The sequence below is a fragment of the Paramormyrops kingsleyae genome, chromosome 14, assembly GCF_048594095.1.
Source record: "Paramormyrops kingsleyae isolate MSU_618 chromosome 14, PKINGS_0.4, whole genome shotgun sequence".
In the NCBI taxonomy this organism is placed as follows: domain Eukaryota; kingdom Metazoa; phylum Chordata; class Actinopteri; order Osteoglossiformes; family Mormyridae; genus Paramormyrops; species Paramormyrops kingsleyae.
The window spans coordinates 5,190,001-5,207,690 of record NC_132810.1 but is presented as its reverse complement, the minus strand read 5'-3'; the positions used below and the strand labels follow the sequence as shown (position 1 = coordinate 5,207,690).

Genomic DNA, 17,690 nt, shown 5'->3' with positions numbered 1-17,690 from the left:
GGCACAGTGCCATAAAAATGCCATAATTTGCAATATTTATTTTATCAAAGGCTAATACCTTAAAAACAGTCACCTTCTATTTTGAAAGCAATGTAATATACTGACATAAAGAGAGTCTGTTGGCAAACATAGTGACAGGAAACACATACCTACTTTATTTCACGTGCAACATGGACTTAGGTATAATTTTTTTGTTTGTATTTTCAGACTTCTTTTAGGAATAAATAAATTTGTACAATGAACATACAGACTATTTTAAGGTATTGCAACGTGATTGTATTTGCAATTACCTAAGGTGCAGCCCTAATCCTCCGTTTTCTAGAGCAAAGAATTAGGGGAGACATTGGCCAGCTAGATTGAAAAGAAACTGAAAAAGCTAACTAGACTTAATGCATCACTTTTTTTCTCAATCCATCCACCCCCCCTTCAGTGAAGCGTCCTAATTTAGACTAAGAAAACATGAGGATGTGAGAATCATAAAGTTTTTGCGTAGCTGGATGACTGGTAGGGTTTGGCTCTGTGCCAACCGTCATACCATGTGGTGCTCTGAATGAGTAAATCGTTTCTGGAAATTAATGAATGACATACTGAAAATAACTTTTTAAAATGGTAATTTATTAAGATGATGATATAGCTATAAAATGATGGTCGCTTCGGTTGCTTTGTATGCTTGAAAATGACATTGTACATTGTGTGCCAGAGAAAATTTGCCATGGACGTTTCACTGACTGCGTATTGGAGCGAGGAGAAAGCTCAGAAAAGACCAGTCGGTACACGTTTACTCCACGCGCCACATCACCAAATCAGTAACGGCGACAGACAGCGGCGACATCCTCACCTCGAGCTCACGCTGCCTGTGAGGGTCACCGCAGTTCTGGACACCAGCGTTCACATCTTTGACTTGGCCTGTAGCCCTCCTTAAATATCAGTCACCGGCATGTTGAAGGAGGGACACATTTCCATAGCAGGCCCGTTAGCATCTGTGCTGATGGCCTCTCAGCAGAGTGACAGTCCAGACGGTGCCTGACGCCGCTCTGCAATGATTAGGCGTCCGGTTATTCAGTCACGTCAGCCGTTCTGAATTAGCCGACCTGCTAAATGTATAGCTGCCCCAGCTCGCCACGACGGGAAGTGACATGAATAGTGACACGTCTCCCCACGTAGATCTAACCCCACGAGAGCCACAGGCAGAGATAATCGTGGTAACTCCCCACTTTCTGCAGAGTGATACTCCAGAAGCGAACACCTAACGTGCCGCTGGGTTTGACACCATAGGCGTGCCCCCCGTAGTTATAAAAATAAATCATCAGGAAGCTCATTTTTCTGCAGAGGTTACCTCTGAAAGGAACAAATCTGTGACACACTGTTTACAGCTTCATTGACTTCAATACCAGCTCAAATCAGTACATACTGGGCCACTAGTCTAACCCCAAAGCATTCTGGGTAGTATGAATCTGCCTAGAAATACACCGCATGCCAATACAAAGGAAGTTTTCTAAAGTACTCAAAAGAGAACATAAAAACAATGTGAAACAATGTGATTTAAATGTGTTTATCAAAGTGTTGTATATTGACCTACATAAAGTGCCGGGAAGCTGATCAATCCAGCAGACTGGATTCAGAGGTCCATCAGTGGGCGTCAGAGAGGACGTCGAGTGGGAGCCAAATGCAGACACTTCCTCCTAAAACAGGAAGTGGACTTCAACAGGACATTGAGTACAAACCTTAAATAAGCGTGACTTGCATTGCATCAACTGTGCTCTGCCTTTACAGTCGATTTCAGCCGCCAGGGGAATGATTTCCATTTTCTTTTTCGTGAAACGGCTCCTCTGTACTTATTTCTGAACAGCCGCTTCCTCGGGGGGGGGGGGGTTGTACCAGCCCCCCCCACCCACAGCCCAGCCTCTCGTTTCGGAGCGTTCCCACGTGTGACTCTCAGGATACAGGAGCCAACTCAGCGGCAGCTGTGGGAATCAATTATGCATCTGGAAAGCGAAGGATGCAAATTTAAGGAGACGGATGGATTCCGCCCAACCTGTTAAATGTAAACAGAGAGGAGGCTGAGACTTGGGGGCGTCTCCACCGGTATCCAGCTGGCTGCTTTTCTTCCTCATTTCCTGGGCTCTCTTCATTGACAGCTCCCCCTATACGTATCCCGACAGAGCTTCAGAATCACAAGTGGTATTTAATGTTAGGTCTCAGTGATGCATTATTAAAGTAGCTTTGAGGTCCCTTCTCATGTCATGTGACCTCCCCGTGACCTTCCTCTTACGGGAATGTACTGTGCTCTGTCCCCACTGTGCTTGCGGAGTGTCCATGAACAAATCGACTCTGGTTTGCGTATTTAAGTCTCCCAGAAGAAGCTGCTGTTAAACTGGGGTAGTTCCAGTAAAATACCTAATTATGTGGGGCCACTTTGGGTACAAGCGTTGGTTAAGGAATGAAACAATAACCACCTATCAGCTCTCCAGAGAGCATCTCCCGCCACAGAAGCCAGACCATGGAAAGTATCTGGAAGCATGTTCAGTCTGCTGATGTGGGGTGATTGTAGAAAGGAGATACAGTGATGGTCAACCTATTAGACTCCATAGGTGGCCACTTAGAGCACCATCTTCTAAGCTGAGAAGATGTTTGTATCCAAAGTATAATTTTTTTGGGCAAGACCAAACACTCCCTGAAGAAATTGGGCCTGAAAGTGAAACCTTTTAGCCAACTCCAGGATTTGAACCAATGACCTTCTGCTCACAACCACAGCAACATAACCCTCCGAGCCACACATCACCCTTTGAGAATAACCTTTATCCACGTCATACAGGTTCTTCCTGGCATCCACGTGACAGAACACCGACCCAATTGGTTAGGGTTAGACCTGCAACGAGGCCACTGCATACAATGTCATGGTGGTCATGAGGGCATGACTGATTAGCATTGAGTCAGCACAGCTCTAAGCGAGTGACCTTGGCGATGACATTCCCTCAGCTAATTATCATTCGGCGGTAATGGTGCTCATCACATATGTACGTCTTCTGCTGGTCTCACCACCAGATGTTTCCATGTGGCGACCTTCACCTTGAAGGAGAGGCTTGCCGGCTTCTCAGAGAAAACGGCGAAACAAGCCCCGAAAGACACAGTGGAGTTTCGGGAATGCTGAAGACAAGCTCATGGGGCTGAGGGGGCGCCATCGAGTCACCAACACATGCTCCAGACCGGTCCCAGTCAGCTACCTACTGTACTAACTGGTCCACCTTAGCGATTACGCCCAGACACCTGCTACCTGCACAGGCAGACACACGCGGCTGCTGCGGTCCTATAAGAGCGTGATCGGTTCAGGTACTGTAAGCACAAGGCTTCTGCTGCCACCCTGCTCACAGTTTGGGTACAAAGAGGAGGCCGTAACTCAGCCTGACAGCCACTTGAATCCGTTTTATTAAACTATACAAAGTGCCATGGTTTCAGCTTAGAGGCGACAGTGTGTGCTTGCGAAAGTGAATTTAATAACGGGAGACATCGTCTGGTCGCGTAATGTGCAAATTAAGAGTCTTATGTGTCAGACTGTGTATGTTCTGCCCGCCCTCAAACAAGCCGCTTATAAGTATTACGGCTCTGAGTCACCATGGAGCCTTCCAACCTCTCGTAATCCGCGCAGACGTGGCCTCCCGATCCACAGAAACATGTAGACATTTTGTATTTGGTCCAGACGAACGGGAAGATGTTAGCCCATTTTAACGAGGCCCCGTTCCTCTGCAGGCTCGACACACAGGCCGAACGATCGGCCGGTTACCATGACAATGCCCGCTATCTCTTTGATAGGAGCTTGGTGTCTGGAACAGCCGTATAACAGAAATAAACTTACCTGAGGGTGCGGGACTTAAAAATAGATCATATTAGCGGTGGAACGCCGAACCGGTCTGCACGCCAGCACACGACCTGGAAGCGCTGCAGTTTAAAAGGACATGTGAGTTTGCCCTCATATTCCTGCAGAGTGAAACTTCCACAAGCAGACGGGGTGAGCGGGGTGAACGGGGTGAACGCCTGGACCAAATGATTCAAAATATCACTCCTGTAGGATCCCTAAAGACGCAAATGAGTCATAATGTTTCATTTGCTTGTTTAAAAATATCTGTAAGGTGTTGAGAAACACAAACCCAAGGTTGTCCAACCAACGCCATTTTGGAATTTCGGGATCCCTGAGGTGGCCATGCAGGATCTGGGACGACCTAACGTCCGGGCTGCTACAGGAGGGGCTGGGATGAGACACCCCACTGCACTTCCCCCAGTACAAGTCGTGGAATTGCAGGCATGTTTGCGCCCTTCCCCTGGAGCACCGCGTGTGGAACAAATCATCATGAAAAGGTTAATATGGGAGTCTACGAATAAAGTGACAATTAGCATTCGGAGCACATCAACTCTGTCTGGGAACAGCACACCTGTCATCCTGCTCTCCCAGAACGTCACGTCTGAGCCGAGCGCTTCACCAAAGCATAAACAGCTATCTGATATGTGCTGGCCTGGCTCCGAGCGGTCGGAAAGGCCTGATGAATAGAGCTCCTCTTTGTTCCCGTTTCTTTCATGAATCCCTGTAGACAGAGGGCGCTCACGTGCCAGCTCTGCAGTACACCAGTGATGCACTATCGGGGACAACGATCTGTGAGCATTGGATTGAGTTTGAGCTGAACATCACAGGGGCGTCACTCAGCCCCGTTAAATGTACAGAGCTGCTTTTACATTCCTCACAGTTACACTAAGTGTCTGAGAGCCGAGATCTTTGATCCTTATGTAACACCAGCTGAGATTACACTTGACACTTAGGACCTGTCACTGATCTCTTTACTGACACAAATGTCTCAAAGCAGGCAGATTTTCTCGAGTTTGCCACAAAGCCAGTCTGATGTTCTGTAATGCCCCCAGTCTGGGAGGAGTGTGTCAAACTGTCATGCATGCTGTGTTTGGGGCAGCAGCACCTTACACTCGCGGTGCTTTGGGTCTCTCTGCACTCATACAGACCAAATACAGCAGGCTGACGGGCAGCTGGCACACCCATGTCCAATGAGTGTATGTCCCCATCCAGTTATAGCAGGTCTCACCTGTATGTCTCTGTCCTCTGCCCAGTGATAGTAGGTCTCTCCTGTATGTCTCTGCCCAGTCATAGCATATCTCTCCTGTATGTCTCTGCTCAGTCATAGCATATCTCTCCTGTATGTCTCTGCTCAGTCATAGCATATCTCTCATGCATGTCTCTGCCCAGTGATAGCAGGTCTCACCTATATGTCTCTGCCCAGTGATAGTAGGTCTCTCATGTATGTCTCTGCCCAGTGATAGTAGGTCTCTCATGTATGTCTCTGCCCAGTGATAGCAGGTCTCACCTATATGTCTCTGCCCAGTGATAGCAGGTCTCACCTATATGTCTCTGCCCAGTGATAGTAGGTCTCTTCTGTATGTCTCTGCCCAGTGATAGTAGGTCTCTCCTGTATGTCTCTGCCCAGTGATAGTAGGTCTCTCCTGTATGTCTCTGCTCAGTGATAGCAAGTCCTTCCTGTATGATTTTGTTTCTGTGATGTATTAGACAATTGGTTTTGTTTCTGGAACCTTTGGTCAGTGAAGCAAGAGCCCAGTAAAAAGTAACCTGCAAAACGTGGTGAGGATAAAGGTACACATCCGAAACGGCTCTTATTGGCACCATAGCGGAGTTGAGCAGTTCTTTGTGTCTAACGATATCATGGATGAAAGGTAAGTGGCCACATGGCTATAAGCGTAATGGAAGCAACTACTTAGTGGTTGTCGAGGAATTTAGTGCAACCAAACAAGCCCAAAGATAAAACCCATGATCAAGGTCACATCAAGCATGGAGACTGTGGAAAGAGACTCACAGTGGGTGCAGGGACAAGACTCACATATGAGAAGAGTATATAAAGACAACGTGCATTCCTGCAGGCAGACAACAAGGAAGCGTTACAGATGTCATGGCAAGAATCACAGTCCATGGGTATGCAGCTTCAAAGATTCAAAAGGTCACAGTTGTGGAAAAACTGGTAATAGTAAGCAGGCTTGAAAGGGAGATGGATGCTCAGACAGAAAGTAAAGCAAACATCATGCTGAGAAAAACGCAAAGTATTTGAAAGCACAAGAATGGGAATGGGCAATGATTTCAGTAGCAAACAATGGAGACCATAAACAATCATTCAGAACGAATTTTGTGGTGGATGGCAAACAAATTTAAGTGGAAATTGACACTGGGGCTATAGTGAGTCATATCCAGTGTTTTTCAAAGCTGCTTTCCCTGAACAGCCACTAGATGGCACTAAAGTAAAGCTGAAGACTTACACAGGGGAAGTCATGCCTGTATTAGGGCAATTTAAAACTTCATTGAGCTATGAAAAGCGATTGAAAAGAAATAAAACACGTCAGCCAGACGCTTCCAAACTACTTCCCACTAGAAGCGTTGGAAGATGAACTGGGCATGCTGCATGATAACAAGGCAACGTTCATGGGGAATCCTGACTTTCCTCCAAAGATTTATAAAAGATCCCATTGCCAGTTGATGCTGAGCTGGATCTTTTGGAGAAGGCTAACATTATTATATCAGTAAAACATAGTGAGTGGGCAGCACTGGATCAGCAATGTCAGGAAAAAAGCAGCACTGTTTGTGCATGAACTACAAATTAACAGTAAACAAGGCTGCCCCTGCAGACCTACTCTTTGCCATGGATTGTGGACCGGATCGCCTGACTCAGCAGAGAGGCGGCGTTCTCCAAGAATGACCTCGCCTCGGCATACCTGCAAGAAACCACTGACCATCGACATATTGAGGGCTATTCACATATAACCGATTGGCTATTGGTGAAAGATTAGCACCTCCCATTTTTCAAAGAATCGTGGAAAACCTGATGAGAGACTTTAATGCAGTGATCTACTTGGACGATCTCCATACAGGGAAAAATGAACAGGAGCATTTGCAGAAGCTACAGAAGGTGTTGCTGAGATTGCAAGGGAATGGAATGCGAGTGAAGAGGTCCAAGTATGAATTTGGAAACAAGTAGATTGAATAGCTGGGACATGTACTGAATAGCCAGGGCTGTCATCTATGTGAAGGAGCTGAGAGCCTTCCTCAGGTTAGTAAATTACTAGGAATGATTTATAGCTGACAAAAGTACGGTGCTAATATAGATCCACTCTATAGTAGTGATGGACAAATGATGCTTCATGAACCATTTGCTGTATTTTTAGACCCCACTAGATGGAGCTCTCTGTACAAAACTGGCACAAAGCATGAAACCAAACCACAACCTCAAAAAAAACAGCAAATGGTTCATGAAGTGTCATTTTGTCCATCACTACTCTATAGATTAGGGCTATGTTTTTCAAATTGGTCCTCGGGGAACCACTGACAGTCCACGTTTTTGCCCACTCCCAGTAGGGACCTGGGTATCACTCTGGGAGAAGGTAGTCCTCCGTCCTTGAAACACTCAGATACAATAATGTAAATAACTCACAAAATCTTTCATGAAGCTGCTTTTTAGTGAAGCAAGTTACGTTAGAACCCAAGAATACAACAAAAGTTTTACCACAAGCCCAGATTCTTAATCACCGGGTTACCAGCTACCCTAAACCCTAAAGCGGTTGGTTCCACAGGCTTTTAATTAGTCTCTTTTACTGACCTGCAGATTCAATGTTGGGGGAATCCTTCAGGACATCTCCACAGCTAAAGTCAATTAGTTTGACCTGTATAGTGTCAATAGGTTCTCTGATTTCAGGTCGCGGTGCAGGAAGCCACAATCTTGGCACTGACACAAGGCCTGGAGCACCTGCACCAGAACGTGTCTGGCAAGATCCGCAAACAGGAACCTACCATTATTTTCACAAAAATCTTTAACATATATCCTGGCATAGGTGAGGTCTTTCTAAAATGTACTGACTGGGTCCATCGAACCAGTCAATGAGGCTAATATGCATCATCAACACCACCTTCTGGGGGATGGGCCTATGAAAGGGAGGGCAGGATATATATACATCTAGGCAGAAATCAAAATAAAACCATGGTTCAAGACACTTACCATTTCTAACTTTCTGGCATACTTGATGACCACCTAGAGTGGAAAAAAAATCAACAACAAATTTAGTGTAGTATACTGTATATTGAGAAGGCATCAGTTTTTATAGGTGTCTGTAACATGGATCTCTGGCAAGATATTACTATCCATGTTTTCACTGTGCCAGTTGGTCACTTACTGGGAAGCCATGTCTCTTTCGAGTGCCAGCATAAACAGACCCAAAACCACTCTGTCCAAGCAGCATCCTCCAAACATTCTACAATAGGTTCACTTCAAAAAAAGAATTCAGACAGCACTTTCTCCATAAGAACATAGTTGCAGAAACATGACTACAGCTATGGTATTGAATCAATCTGGTTTTAGATTTGAAATCGAAGTACTAAATGACACCATTTATTTATGTATTTATTTTATAAGAACGATTTGATGTTCACATCGGTTCTTGAAGTCGGCTAAATTAGAGATTATTGCATGGCTTTTATTAGTTGTAATTCTCTGTCACGACTGGGCAACAAGAGAAAGTGACAATCAATATACTGCTTTTGGGAGTCGGGTTTTATTGAACTGAAAATACACAAGAAAAGGGAAACCAAAAGACCACGAGGGGCCAAAATAGAGAGGAGGAACCATAAAGTATTCAGGACACAGGGAACTAAAGGAATTAACATGGGCTGACTACTAACTACAGAGATGACAAAAACTAGTACCAATCACCTGCACAACAACCAATCAGGGAAGGAAGGCAAGGGCAGGCTCATATATACAGTTTATACACGGAGCACAATTAACAAACTAGTGACAAGTGAGGATGGTTGACACATTAGGGCTGTGAACAAATATTTGTTTACATTCATGTAACCTCTGCCGGCCAAACGGGGATTAAGTCGTAGGCAGATCATGCATATGTCCTGGAGGAAAGGAAGCACACCCCTTGTGAAGATGAATCCCAAATGGGTCCCGATCTTCATTTCAGTAACTGAGCATGATATTTAGCTGGTTGAACCGATTCTAGCTTTTACAAGGAATTGATTGTAGGCTATGTCGCAAAAATGAGTCCATTTCTGCTCTGCTTTCTCCTGATTTACTTGATTTCCCTCTTGTGCTGCTTGGTGCGAATGCATCTGCAAAAATTCCTGTCCTTCACTTCACTCTCCAGGACAAACTGCCCTGCTTCCCGACCCCAGCATCCATCTCTGACCACGTCCCTTGTCCGTGTTGAGAGACCTCTGATGATTTTCCCTGCCGGCCGCACTGCTTCCTGCAAAATTTAGTGTTGCCAGAAGTAGAACAAATGCTGCTGGACCATCTTCACTGCGTTGCTGGTGTGAATGGTCTACATGAAGTCGTCAGTGACGTGTAACCTGAGGAACCTGAAGCTGCTCATTCCCTCCACAGCAGATCTGTTAGTGGTGATGGGAGTGTGGAAAGGCAGATTTCCCAGCACCACTGTGTCAGGGCTCTGACCTCCTCTCCGTATGTAGTGCTGTCCTCATTGGAGATAAGGTCCACCACCATTGTGTAATAGGACTCGATACACCCCCCAGGGGAACACCCATCTTCAGAGTCAGGGAGTAATATCGATATCGCCCAGTCTGACCACCTGGCCTGGGGTCGACAAAGTTCAGGATCCAGCTTTAGAGGGAGCCATTCTGACCCAGTGGTCAGAGTTTCCTGTCGTGCCTGGAGGAAACCATGGTGTTGAATGCTGAGCTGTGATCCAAAAACAACATTCTAATATATGTCTCCCTCTTGTTCAGGTGGCAGAGGGCAATGCGGAATACAGGGCTTTAGTGTTGCGAGTGGGGACCTGTTCTGGGGAGATATGTGAATTGAAGAGGGTCTAGTGTATCAGGCAGTGTAGAGCAGATGAAGTTTTTGAACAATATTTGCATAGTCTATAACGCATTTCTTTTGTAGCGAACTGCATTTGTAGTCTTGTGACTGAAGAAAAATGAAAACAGATAACTGAATCTACTACATGCATAAAGAACTGAGTAAATACTGTATTGCATTATAATTTGCTTTTGTAAATATGGTATTAAAGCATACCAATGCATGTAATTCCTTTCCAGTTTCGCACCTAGAAAGATTAAAGGCGGCCATGATGGTTCACTGCTGCCTGTCATCCTTTGTGGCACTATGGTATTAGAACTGGCCTCTGGGGCACAATGTTTATGGTACTGCCAACATTCTGAAGGGTTATGGCCCAGATAGGTCCCAGGTACGAATAGCTGTATCCAACTGGGCCGTGAACTGGTGGAGATTATACATGAAATCAATGTCTTCAGCATGAGTGCATATCAGAAAATTGTCTAGCTATTCAAAGGTGTTTAAAATTGAGTTGTTATTAAGTTATTACAGGATTCTCCTGTACATACACTAACAAATCAAATCATTTCAGTATTGTTTACAGTCTTTGGGCTATGCGTCTTCTGCGAGTTTCTGCGATCTTTTGCCAAGTTCCAAAAATATTCCTCTTTAATTGTTCACAGCTAATTTGCGAATGAGCAAAACCGCAAGTCGCAAATCTGGAGTGGGGACTGTACACATAGAAACTAAAATCACAGGAGTGTTATGTATGGAGGGATTATTCGTATGGGGGAGTTATTCTTTATTAAATAATGTGTAAATTAGTAAGTGTATTGTGAAATGTGGCTATAAATAAATGATAATGATATTAAATGCATAAACAAATCTGCTAAAATTGTTGTCTCTGTTTTTATTTAAATATTTATGGCTGGCTTTATTTATTCATTCATCAGTGTGTTTGTTTATTTGTTTCATTGCCGTTTATTTGTTTGCACATGACATGAAATAAGCCTTGAAATGCAAACAATATACATTCCTTGGTGTACATAAACATTTATAGTTATATTTACATAACTTTAGCTAAGACAAGACCTTAAAAAATGAATGAATGAATGAATAAATAAATAATGATAATGGTCATGCTCAAATCTAAGTTGTATATGTGGGTGATGTGCTATAAACAGAAAATAATATTGTAAAAAATAAATACTACATTACACGATTATGTTGCCTGGTAGATGCCAAACAATAATGGAATTCTGCAGCCAACAACCACTGGGGTTGCTGGAGCCCAGGAAAGCAGCAGGATGCGGCAGCGTGAGCCAGGGAGGCTGCGTGCAGGTCTGTGGGACACCATTGCCATCCATTTGGCCTGGCCTCAAGCACCAAGCTGGCTGCCAGTGACCCTGTTAGCGTGTTATTAGAGGAAAGCCCTTATCAGCAGACCCTGTGCCACAATTTAAAGCCCCATTTAACTCTGCTGAATAAACAGAGTGTATGAGGGGGGAGCTGCTGGAGGTGTTTGCACACATGCACCTCAGGACTGGTAACTAATATGATGCTGCTGAGCTCACAAAGCCATTGCCCGCAATCCTTAGTATGGCCAAAACGATGCTTCATGAACCATTTGCTATATTTTTTGACCCCACTAGATGGTGCTGTCTGTTCAAAAAAGGGCTCAATGCATGGCAAGACTACCATGAAGTAGGGTCAAAAAACATGGCAGATAGTTCATGAGTCGTCGTTTTGGCCATCACTACCTGCAACGCAAATCGGTCGATGACGTTGGTGACTAGCTGACGCTGGTATGAAATACGTTACCTAGGGTGTCATGGGACTGTATGCAGCCTGTTTCTGTGTGAGATAGCAGGACCACTAGGTGGAACTGTTGACAAATGAAGACTGATATGTGAGCATGAAACTACACATCTAGTAAATATACAAACTGATTGCCACTGCTACCATACTCACAGTCTTAATATAATGTAAATCTGCTTAACACCTCTGTCTTAGTGGAAGATTAAGCCATCTAGTTACTGCAGAATAGTGAGACTGCTGACTCATGATACCTCTTGTTCTGACCTGATTTATGTTTTGCGGGACACAGGTTACAGAGCCGGTAATGGCAAGCCGGTCACAGCTGCTAACAGCCAGTCCTACTAGGTTGTTTCACAGTGCTATGCGCTGTGTAAAGTTTGTACTTGTATACCCGGAGCAGCTGCCGCCTACTGCTCAGCTAATTAATAAAAGGGCCCCTGCAAGAAGCCCCTTTCCTTGTGCCTTGCCCCCCCCAAGCTCCATTTCCTCTGCCCCTCCCCCCTCAGACTATCGCCACAGTTTATCGTGCATTTTCCCCTCAAAGGATTTATGCAGCAACTTGGCTCTGTGAGCTTACCGAGGCCTGACGGCTCATCTGCGAGTCTCTGTCAGAGAAACTCCTGCCCTCTACTGCTAACCGGCTCCCAGCCCGTAAGATGTGGTCAACAACAGGGCCCCTGTTTTACACAATCGCTCAGGTACTCAGTTCATAAACAGAAAGGAACTTTTTCTGGGAAGTCCAAAACTAACATGACAGTAGGTAGTCATGTCACATTAGAGTACATCACTGTGACTGCAGCCAGCCATGTGCAGCCAGCTGACCTATCACAGTCTGGCATGATGGCTGCTTCAGGGAATGTGGCCGGAAGAAGCTGGAAGCACAGGCTTCACTGACACCTAGTGGCTGACTGCAGTAGTACTTCACCTGTCACAAAATTCTCCAAGAGTATATTCCATGTAAAAACAAACATAGTCTGTGTATGTGGTTGTGCTGATTGTTGTACATACTAAATAAATAGCTAAACTTTGTTTTTGTCAGTATTAATATGTTAAAGCTTTTATATCTACTAACTCAATTTGGTGTCTGGTTGAGTGCTGTTACTTGTAACTAATCCCCCAGTGAAGAGGACTGGGAGAGCAGGAACCGGCCCAAACACGATCAGCTTCAGCCCAGCTGTGCAGGACTCCGTGCAGAAGTGCCCCTGCTCCTTGCTGTTTAAGTCTCATTCTTAGCTACAGATGTTTGTTTCTTTCCTTAATTGATTAATAAAGTATTGACATGATTCCTATTGTGCCTTACGAGTGATTAAATTGGCAATGATATAAATGATAGGGCACAGGAGACAGTTTAATATTGGTGGGGGGCTACTTAATAATTTAAATGCAAAGGTCTATTCCTGTTTGGGGGGGCTGAAGCCAAATCAAATATTGGGGGATACATGACCCTCCTCGTCCCTATACCTTTGAGCATAATCTACAAAACCTTCTATAATAAAATTTTAAGTATTAGGTTTGAAATAGATATGTTTACCTTAACTAATTTTGAAAAGCAATTTTACATTTAGGAAGAAGGTTAAATATACTGAGAAATATTAGAAGTTACCTGATATGCAGGGTTTTATGTGAATAGTACAGGTAAACTTTACTCAGATTAAATGCGAATAAATTTACTCAAAATAAGTGGATGCAAATTTCTGACCTGATTTTGGGTAAATACTATATCTGATTTATTTTATTTTATTTTTTTTTGCAGTATAGCTTTGCTACAAGTTTTGATGGCTTGTTGCTGTGGCCTGTTGTAGAACATGCTGAGGGTGACTTATTTGGGGTGTTTAACCAAGAGATAATCAGTTAGACAGTGCAGCCCAGCTGATCCTGTTAGTATAACTGCACTGAATCACCAGTCTTCAGGTTTCCTGTAAAATGACACACAACGCCAGAAACTGCACTTTTATGCCTAATCCACCCCTTGATTTGTTTGTAATATGCTATTTGCCTTGTACATCGTTTTGGATATAAGCATCTGTTAAATAAAGTATATGGTCATGCGTGTAAGGCACTGTAGAATGGAGGACAGAAAAGACCAACCCGCTTTATTTAGGAAGGTGATGCACTGGTACAAAAAAGCTCCTGTAAGAGAAGCGATTTAAATAAATCATTCTTTGTAAGACTAGACACTGAATGAAGAATTAAGAGCTAAAATGGAGCAATATTTACAAAAGTACACCAAAATACAATGTTTCTAGGGTGACTGGGACCAAGCTGTATATGAATCTGAGTCCAGCAGGGGGCGCTGTGGCATCAGAGCTCAACAACTACCTGGTAATGAATTAATTACATTTTGTCTGCATTAATTTGACACATTAATTTTTAAAGCTGCAGTTTTATTTATTTTTTTTTAAAAACACATTTAAGTGACCTTTCCCTCCTTGGAGCAGAGTACTGAGCATGTAGATTGAAGATACTACTAAGTGTAGGGAAGTAAAACAATAGAAAAACCCATGCGAGGACTAAACATTAGCAGGTGTAATGTGATTGAATTTGAGAATTAAAAAGGAATACGCAATGCAAAGTCTGCTTGCTTATCTGCAGAGGAAAGCCTTCCCCTTGCTCTGTCACAAGCCATCTTCCTCCAAGGCTGCTTACACGTGCTGCCTCAGCGCCTCTTCTCCTTCCTGTCTGACTTGTGAGGGGGCCTCTTTCCTGCCCGGCTGCCCTCACAGTGCATCCTCTTCCTGTCCGCCTTGGTGCTCTTGTCCTTAGACCCTTTGGCATCCCGGCCACCACCTCTGGGTGGCTTGCGCCTCCTAGTGGTGGGCGCGCCCCCTCTCTTCCTGTCCCTGTTGGAGGTCCCGCCCCTCCGGTTCCTGTCCCTGGTGTGGCCGCGGCCTCGGCTGCTGGATGAGCTGCTGCTGCTGCTGGAGCTGCTCGAGCCGCTGGAGCCGGACGAGCCGCTGGAGCTGGAGCCGGACGAGCCGCTGGAGCTGGAGCCGGACGAGCCGCTGGAGCTGGAGCTGCTGCTCCGACTCCGCACCCTGTCCCTGGCCGCGGTCCTGCCCCGGCCGCCAGCGGGGGCGTCGGGGGCCTTGGCTGGGCCCTCCGCTTCGGGCTGGGCCGTCTGGCCACGCTCACCGACCTCGCTGCCAGCTTCAGGCCCGGCCCGCAAGGGTGGCAGGGCCAGCAGGGCTGGACCCGAGTCTCCCGCGGCGTCGGGTTCCACGGACCGGCCGGGTACGGGGCAGGACTCTGAGCCATTCTCCAGGCTCCCGGGCTCGTGGGGATATTCTGCCTGGGGCTGCTTATCTCCTTCAGCTTCAACCTCAACTTCCCTGCTCTCATTACCTACCTCCATCTCCACTGGCACTACGCTCTCCTGCCCCTCCTCATCCTCTACCTGCCCCTCTGCTTCCACCTCCTCCTGCTCCACCTCTAGCTCCCTGCCTTCTTCCAGCCCCATACCATCCTCCTCCTCCTCCTCACCGCCCCCTTTACCCTCCTCCATCTGCTCCTTCATCTCAGCTTGCCGCTCCTGAACATTCTGCGCTATGCCCACCTCCCCCTCCCCCCCTACATCACCACGGTTACGTGTCACCTGCAGCTCCCCCTCCTGCCCCGTTGCCTTACCCTCCTCTCGCTCTTCAGTCTTCGGGGCTCCGCCACGGGGCTCCCCTCGGTCCCTGACTCTCAGCAGTAGCCGTCTAGGCCGAGCCTCCATCTTGTTCAGGTGTTCTGCAAAGGCCTCACGCCTCTCCTCTAACATGGCTGTTGAAGGATCAAAACAAAAGATCAGCCTCTCGCCAAACTGAACACTCGGAACAAGCGAGCCTGTCCAGACGACTCGGTGAAAGCGAGACGGGGCCGTCTGGTGCTTACCATTCATCCTTTTCTGAGACTCCTCCAAGAGCTTCTGAGTGGCTGAGCACATCTTGGCAGGAATGTAGAAAACAGAAGGCTCGGTCTTTGTGCGGATATATTTTATGATCTTGGCGTTGTGCACATTCCACTCCTCTTGCTGAAAGACAGGGCGCCTGCGAGTTAACGCAGAAGAGGGCGTGCATTTAGCCATCCACAACAGCAGAGGGCCCTCACCAGCTGAGCGAGTTCCACTTTCTGCTCCAAGAGCCTCAGCTGTGTCTGCTGGGCGCGTCTCTCCTCAAACAGCTCTCGTCTCTCGTTCTCGATCTTCTTGCGCTCTTGTTCTGCCTGCACTTCTAGCTTTTGCTCAATTTCCAAACGCCTTTTTTGCTGCAAAGCAAGTGATTTTAACAGTTTAACAATAATTTGAAAAAGCTCTATATATCAGCCTAGGGGATGACGCTGTCCGAACAGCCACACCTTCTCACTGTCTACAGAGGACTCCTGTTTGAACTTCTGTAAGGTTCCCATCAACAAGCCAAACATACGCCGATTCCTGTAGCCGATCAAAACAAGCAGAGTTAAGTACGCAACACCGTAAAGTGCTGTCAAACATAGGTCAAACTGGTGTTGAACAGAGGTGGATAGTTCATGTCCAGAAAGAAAAAATACTGACCAGGGTTTAATTTCAACCAATCTGCTGAACATAAAGAGTCACAGAATGAGAGAACTGATTAGTTGAAACAAAATCTCTGTCTGTGATTTTACTTTCTGGACCTCAACTATCCACCTCTGGTCTTGAATTATATTTGCCGGAGAATGAATGCCATGAATATACACAAGTGCATGCACCATCATCAGCACCGATTGTAGGTTTGTCAGACACTCGCTACCTTTGCTTTCCCCTCTCATCCATCGTTTGGTCCTGAATTAGATCTCCGCGTGTTCGTTCTTTGGAGGTAGCAACAACGGATGACTGCAACGCCGGCTGTTGGCGAAAGGATACGTGTGAGAGACCCGTTCGCGGCCCGACACTGGTCCACAGGCACGCCGCACTCCCCTGAAAACATTAGCGGGGCCTACTTTTTTGACATCATCATCATCCTCGGCGTCGCTGTCATGGCGTGAATCTCTCCTCCCTCGCTGATCGCCGGCAAGCCTGTGGGGACACAGACGGGGGTTAGACCACACTACCTTTGTCGGAATACCCCAGCAACACACAAGATGTGGGGGGAGGCAGCCTCACCTCAAGAGTGCCCCTTCGATGTCCCTCTGCTTAGCTGGGGGTCCTCCTCCACTCTCTGAGAGTCCACGCCTTGACACCAAACATTGTCTTTAGGTGTGAGTACAGTCCTAGCATAGCACGCAAAATGTCATGTTTTCTATTATTTGATGACAGGCTCATGGTAATACTTTACCTCAACAGACCAATTCCTCGCCCCCTACCTCCACCTGGGCCTGAGAGGGCTAGCCTTCTGGCTTGGCCAGGTCTGATGAGAACAAGGAAGACAGTCAGTCATAGATGTCTTTTGAACAAACATTATGAAATGTGTTTTTTGACCTTCCAAATCCACCTGGCTGCATATAACTGCTGATCTGGCTTCAGTGTTATGGGGAAAAGGTTGGGTTTAGGACACACCCTCTCTCCCCTAGTGTTTAACGGGGTTTAGGTCTGTGCCTTTAGGAGGAACGTAGGCAGCAATGTCGGAATTATCGTCAGGTTCAACAGAACCAACAGCATGTGTTGGATTTCCAAAGCCTTACACAACGGGATGAGCTTCGGATCGATAGGCGAGACGCATCAGGTATCACTAATCCAGCACTTAATTGAAGCGATTCCGTGCCGTACCGGGAAAATAAGACGAATCCGATTATTACTGCAATCCGGACCCAATGAGGTTACGTTAGGCACCCCACAGTCGGATGTGGCATGCGTCTCCTGCGGTTCCGGCCGCTTTACATCACTACAGCGTTCCCACTATCTGAAAACCATTCTCATCTGCTGCACGCAGGTAAAATGACCCTTCCTTGCACTGCTGCGGATCAGTGTCCACCAGTCTAACTTTCAGGTTAACGTGCACTTACCTAAGATCGTTGGGATCTCTGCCAGTCAATTTGCGAATGTTTTCGTCTACGCTTTTTAGGCTTTCTTTCGCCTTC

The 17,690-nt window shown here is 46.1% G+C and overlaps 1 protein-coding gene and 1 long non-coding RNA gene across 2 annotated transcripts in view; both read right to left on the bottom strand.

Moving 5' to 3' along the window:
- Positions 1–594: 594 nt before the first annotated feature.
- On the bottom strand, positions 595–7,673 carry LOC111852633 (uncharacterized). The gene is made up of 4 exons (XR_002840273.2): positions 7,656–7,673; positions 6,694–6,787; positions 1,580–1,682; positions 595–1,034 (listed from the first exon to the last, which is right to left on the bottom strand). It is a non-coding gene; the product is annotated as an uncharacterized lncRNA (long non-coding RNA).
- A 6,074-nt stretch (positions 7,674–13,747) lies between these two features.
- Positions 13,748–17,690, bottom strand: part of pnn (pinin, desmosome associated protein) — a 4,025-nt gene continuing 82 nt past the window's right edge. Inside the window, exons 1-9 of the mRNA XM_023828775.2 lie at positions 17,616–17,690; positions 16,949–17,020; positions 16,777–16,845; positions 16,614–16,689; positions 16,424–16,518; positions 16,011–16,086; positions 15,765–15,920; positions 15,549–15,687; positions 13,748–15,437 (exon numbers count right to left, since the gene is read on the bottom strand). The exon at positions 17,616–17,690 is cut by the window's right edge and continues 82 nt beyond it. Coding sequence (XP_023684543.2) covers positions 14,332–15,437; positions 15,549–15,687; positions 15,765–15,920; positions 16,011–16,086; positions 16,424–16,518; positions 16,614–16,689; positions 16,777–16,845; positions 16,949–17,020; positions 17,616–17,690 — 1,864 coding nt within the window. The 3' untranslated portion in view covers positions 13,748–14,331. The remainder of the gene's footprint in view (positions 15,438–15,548; positions 15,688–15,764; positions 15,921–16,010; positions 16,087–16,423; positions 16,519–16,613; positions 16,690–16,776; positions 16,846–16,948; positions 17,021–17,615) is intronic.